The sequence below is a fragment of the Cupressus sempervirens genome, chromosome 9 (assembly GCF_028749045.1).
Source record: "Cupressus sempervirens isolate cs-2001-9-10 chromosome 9, ASM2874904v1, whole genome shotgun sequence".
Classification (NCBI taxonomy): Eukaryota; Viridiplantae; Streptophyta; class Pinopsida; order Cupressales; family Cupressaceae; genus Cupressus; species Cupressus sempervirens.
This window is the reverse complement of record NC_143126.1, coordinates 462,139,212-462,145,179: the sequence shown is the minus strand read 5'-3', so window position 1 is coordinate 462,145,179 and position 5,968 is coordinate 462,139,212. Positions and strand designations below refer to the sequence as shown.

Here is a 5,968-nt window from a genome sequence, read left to right as displayed (position 1 = left end):
CAGGTTGGAGTAATACTCGGATGGGTGACCTCCTAGGAAGTCCTAGTGCTTCACCCCTGTGAGCATCACCTAGATCCAATGAGTGCTAAGTGTTCCATTTATTCTCATGAGAGATGGATTCATGTTGAATCACTACTCATGAAACATGGGTCAATGAGTTTGACTCAAAATCACACAATTAAATCTTGATAGCAATATCACAATTTGACTTGCAATGGAAATTACCTCCTACTTATCAATTAATGAGCTTAAGGGTCTTTCTAATGAATGGTTCATAAGGCACAACACTTGGTGAAGGTTTTGCAAATGGCGTTGCAAGCTTTGGGCTTAAGCATGAACGAAGCTCTATAGTTCAACGTGCTCAGGTTGGAGTAGTACTAGTATGGGTGACCTCTTGGGAAGTCCTGGTGCTTCACCTCTGTGAGCATCACCTAGATCCAATGAGTGCTTAGTGTTCCATTTAGTCTTATGAGAGATGGATTAATGTTGAATCACTACTCATGAAACATGGGTCAATGAGTTTGACTCAAAATCATACAATTAAATCGTGATTGCAATATCACAATTTAACTTCTTGTAGAAATTATCTCCTACTTACCATATCTACCATTGAAATCCCCCATCATGTGTACAAAATTAAGCCTCTCACAAATGACCTAAGAAACCACCAATTGATCTGGCCACTTTCTCATGCACATGAGCTGACGTGAGATGGGCCCAAGACAATTTTATCTGAAGTGCTTTATAATAAGGGATTAGACCGTTGAAAGTATTAGCACAATGTGAAAAATTAAAAACGACATAAAAAATGTGTCGATCTTCCGCGTCTCCAGAAAAAATAAAAGCATCTCTGCTATTCCACTCGAAGGGGCCCTTTCTTCAGCTGATGACGGTTACGTTTTTAAAATTCCCTCGCTCTTATCTACTCCGCCAACTTATTCGAAGGTAGCCCATCCATCGCTTTCATGGCCTCCTTCAATGATATCCACTTTTACACGCAGAGTTTTATAGGTAACCTTATCTAGAAGTCCCCGTTGAATTTGGCGGTCAATAATTGGGCCATATTATATGCTGCCAAATTTGATGATGTTGGGCCATCCCCAACAGGGCAGAGATAAGGACTACCATGAATATAGAATGAATAATTGGAGAATTTTTTTTAAAATAATGTATAGTTACTTGGAAGTCATTCCAACCCACAATTATATATGCAAGTCATCAGACTTTTTTTTTATCTTCCCACATTTTAAAGATTATGGGCATCACACATTTTAAAGATTATGGGCATCTGGTTTTGGTTAAATACGGAGGATTGTTTCTGTGGGTGTTTATGTTTAGAAAAGAAGATTAGATTTGTTTAAGTGGGTGCATTGTTTCGGAGTATTTCCAGGATTCTTCATGTGGGTGTTTGGTTTTAAAATCGAATCCCAGTGATTTGAATTAATTTGATTTCAGATTTCTGGTTATGAAAATACCATTGTGTAACTTTGTAAATTTGAGTCCCTATCTTCTTGGGTAAGAAAAATAACATTGTGTAACTTGAAGTTTTGGGGTTTTTTTTATGGACCATGTCCCGGGATCTCTTAAAATTGTGTGGGATTTGAGTTTGAATCACTTTATCTGTAAGTGGAAATCCACGGCGAAAGACTGAATTGGGTCTGGGCCAGGCACTTGCTACTTATTTTTATTGGGTTTAATATTTCGTTTCATTTATAGCTAGGCATGGAGTTGCAGAGTTGTATTGCAGTCAGATCTGAACCAGGGTTTTCAACAAAAATCAACACTGAATTTCTGAACAAAAATTTAGTGAAAATGGATCTGAAGATAAAATTTCAGGGATCTAACTCAGAGCCGTCATTAGATTCATCGGTATGGGGAGAGCTTCCAGAGGATTTAACATTGAATCTGCTCGCCCATCTGCCCCTGCAAAGCCTTGTTCGTTTTCACACCGTCTCGAAGAAATGGAGCAGCCTTTTGTCTAGCCCTTACTTTATGAAATTGTGGAATGATGCACGTTGGCATCAGCCATGGCTGCTTATGTGCACACCTAAACCAGAAATTCCCTGCCTTATGTATTCCTTTGCCACCAATACATGGCAGAGCTTGTCTCTCTCTTTTCTGCCAGAAGCCAAATACGGCATAAATTGTAGTGGCTCCGCAAGGGGTTTGCTGTTAGTAGAAATCCCTAGTTTTTCTTTTTCTCTATATTCTGGCTTGCTCTATGTATGCAATCCGCTCACAAAATCATGTACTGAAATTCCCATCAACGCTTGTATCACCACCGTTATGGCAAAGGGCATAACGGAGTCTGAAAATGTGGGGTACTCTGTTTTGGCGGTGGGGAAAACCAGGGAAAATTTGTGTGTTGTAGAGGTATATGAGTCCTCTAAAAAGTCATGGCGGATTGCGGGGAGCCTTCCTGATGAGTTTTGCATAAAGAGTCAGGACATGGTTTTCTCCAATGGTTTTCTGCTTTCTCTCGCTGTGAAACCCCGTGGGGTCATGGTTTTTGATATCCAACATGGGCTTTGGAGTATAGTTGAAATGCCCGTGCATGGGGATTTTGTGAAGGGTGTGAGGCATATGATAGTGGCTTGTGGATCCAAGGTTTTTTTGGTGGAAGGCATTGAGAAAGAGTATAGTGTAGAGAGTATCATCATATCTGAGATTCAGATGGATGGAGACCTCATTTCTTCAGTGACATCAACAGAAGTAACAACGAGAACAATGGCATCAGCAACATGGAAGGAGATTGGTAGAATGCCAGAGGTGTTTCTTATGGACTTGTTCAAGACTTCGTGTTCACTATGGTTTGAATGTGTTGGGGTTGGAGATTGTTTGTGTTTCAGAGCCCATGGAAGTGTAGAAGTAGTTGTTTATAATGTAAATAGATCCACTTGGGCTTGGCTTCCCAAGTGTGATAACAGATACAAAGGTCATAAGCATATGTTCATGAGAAGCTTGGCCTTTCAACCATAGAGCCACTTATCTGTGGGTAAGAAAATTTTGGTTTTTCCTTTTGGCCTCTTCATTTTACTTTGTTGGTCAGTCTATTAGTTAAATGCAAATTACAATTGTTGAGCAATTTAAAGTTTTGGTATAGTTACCCAACATTGTAACTACTTATTAGAAAGCTATTCCTGCAATCTTATTATCAGTTATTCTTAATGAATTACTAGGGGTTATCTTCGACAAAAAGAATCTGTCTTTGTAAAAAAATCTAGTTTTTAATTTCATGTGCTCTGAAATTCTTGCATACAGAGCTTTTCTTACATTTATCAGTTCATATCATGTACTGTGGACATCTTACATTATTTCCACATTATTGTAACCTCTCACAGCAATAAAGCAATAGACCGTAAAACGAGCAATTTGAAGTACTGAAATCTTTATTTTGTATAGGTAGTTTAGCCCGTAATATGAGTCCACTTGTAGAATTTGAAGGTTATGAGAAAATTTATTTATTGCATATAGTCAAATCAAAATTCACTGTTTATCTCTTGGTCTTGCTTTTGATGAAGTAGTACCGTGACCAATATTAATAACTAAGTGTTTCAATTGAAACAAACAATTTAGATATTTACATAATTTTAAATGGATAAGAATTGTAATAGAATATTATGGATTAGGGGAAATATTGTATATTATTTAATTAGTTTTATATTAGATTTTTTACATGTACATAAATTTATGTAGGTTTTTTAAGGTGTCTCTATCATTAGATAAAACATTTTTTATGATTCTAGTTATTTTGGTATTTCATCTTTATTTTTATTAAAAGAATTTCGTTGTTTATTGCATATGGTATTAGTATCTATTTGTGTATAATGAATTCATAGGTTTCATAGCATTTTAATTGCATTTCTCTGGGATCAAATTTGATTTTGTTTTAAGTGCTATTTAAGACTCTTGAAGAATTGATCAATAATTCTTATATTTTTTATTAAGTAAAACAGGTTTTTTAAGGGGTTCTTGAAACCCACCAGTTAACAATAAAAAACTACTGCAAGTTTAGGTCTAGCAACCAAACAATAGGCCAAAGGCGACCATCAGACGTAAACAAAAAACACCATGCCAAAAGCCAGGGAACAAACAAAAAACTAGGAGCAACGATCAGGGCACTAATTCTTTTGCCAACTCCGCTTTCTTGAGCTCTAACTCTTCCATGGCTTCAACCTCATCGGTCTTTGAATGACTATCGTCCAAGGATACCTCCTCTTCCCTCTTCCTCTTTTCCGCTCTCCTTTTGCTTGAGCTCTCTCCCTACAAAGAAACATCCTTATCAACTGCCCTGGTTTTCTTTGTCCTTTTCCTCCTTCCCCTTTTTGCTTTCCTCCATCATCACGTGCAGCTGAATGATGTTATCATTAAGACCTTTTATTATGTTAAGGCTCTGGTTAACCGAGCTATGGAGAGAGCTCTCCATCCTTTCCACTCTTTTCTCAATCTCAAAAACCCTTCCATCTAGCTTACCAATTTTGACATTCTTGTCCCCCACTTCTGGCTTTTCCTACCCTTGTATCCTAAACTTAATCTCTTCGATTTCATGAAAGATCCATTTAATGGACCGGAAATTGTCCACCAAACTGTTGTGGACATTGTTAAGGAGGTTCATCCCCATTTCTCGCGTGTTGTCACTAAGAATCACCAAAGTCGGGTCTATGAGCTCTTCCAACTATATTTTTCCATCCCTTCCCTCCAAAACCTTCGGGTGGATTTCTTCTCTAACTAGACCCATTTTCACAGTGCTGGCATGAAAGTTCCTCCAAGCAGTTTTCCTTCCCTTTGCATCAAGTGTTACAATAGTATTAGCCAAACCCTCTTCCTCTTTTCTCTCTTCTCGAGCTTCAATTATGCTCTCCTTACCCTTACCGAGAGCCTTCTTAGCATCCTTCTCACCTCCCCTTTTCCTTTTGACCGAGTTGTCCTCCTTCTTGGTTACTTGATCCTTATTGGTTCCCTCCTCTCTCACATTGCCCTCCTTCTCCGAGTTCATCCCCTCTTCCTCATCATTATAATCTTCCTCCAAGTTTCCCTCCTGCTTTATCCTTCTCTCCATTCCTTTCCCTGGTTTTGTTTTCTTCTTCCTATCCATATCCTTCATGATTTTAGCCACCTCATCTTCGTCTTCCAAGTGCAAACCATCACTATCCTCCGTATCCGATTGGAGGTGGGAGCTCTCCGTCTCCTCAGAAGAATCCACCTTCTGGGAAACAACCCTTCTGCGAGTTTGAGCTTAATGCTCATATATGAGTAATAACAAACCCTCATGGAAGGCAAGATTAGTGTACACTTTCTTCTTATAATCCATAATACTCTTATTTGCAAAGAAATACAGGTAGAAGGTGATGGAAAATTTTGTTCCATACCTAAAGTGGTTTAGGATAATGAAATGGTGGGTTCGAATCCTATCAAACCTAGTGTGGAGCGTAATGTAGGATATAATTGCCCTTAGGATAAACCTCCACAATTTCTTAATAGATGTGAGCTCATAGTAGGCACCAGTCTTCACTATAGTCTTCATCTCTTTCGTGTCCTTTGCAAATTCTTTCATCGGATTCAGGGATATTTTCTTATCCCTATAGAATTTTATGCCCTGATTGAGGGAGTTAATGACCTCGGCAATAACCCTTTCATTCACCTAGAAGTTGACCCCATCTACCTTCACCTTCCCATCTCTCCATGACTTCACCATAAGGTCAGTTATCTTCGGATCCTAGCCATTAATTTTTTCAATGAAGGATGAGATGTCACCTTCCCTTAGCTTCTCCCATACCTTCGAATACTTCTTCCACTTCTCAACTTTGCCCTTCGGCTCTCTACGATGCTTCTCCCCAACCATTATGTTGCAGAAAGAAAAAGAAAAACATTGTGTTCTCCAGACACCATGACTCGAAACAATCATTGATCTCCCACAACTTGTTCTTGCCTCAAACCTCGATAAAGCAATAGAAATAGTAATTACTAG

The 5,968-nt window shown here is 38.6% G+C and overlaps 1 protein-coding gene across 1 annotated transcript; it reads left to right on the top strand.

The window, feature by feature from the left end:
• Positions 1-1,203: 1,203 nt before the first annotated feature.
• Positions 1,204-3,085, top strand: LOC149539337 (F-box/kelch-repeat protein At5g15710-like). The gene has a single exon (XM_089800646.1). It carries the CDS (start codon positions 1,723-1,725, stop codon positions 2,977-2,979), a length of 1,257 nt encoding a protein of 418 aa, XP_089656772.1. The 5' UTR covers positions 1,204-1,722; the 3' UTR covers positions 2,980-3,085.
• The last annotated feature ends 2,883 nt before the right edge of the window (positions 3,086-5,968 follow it).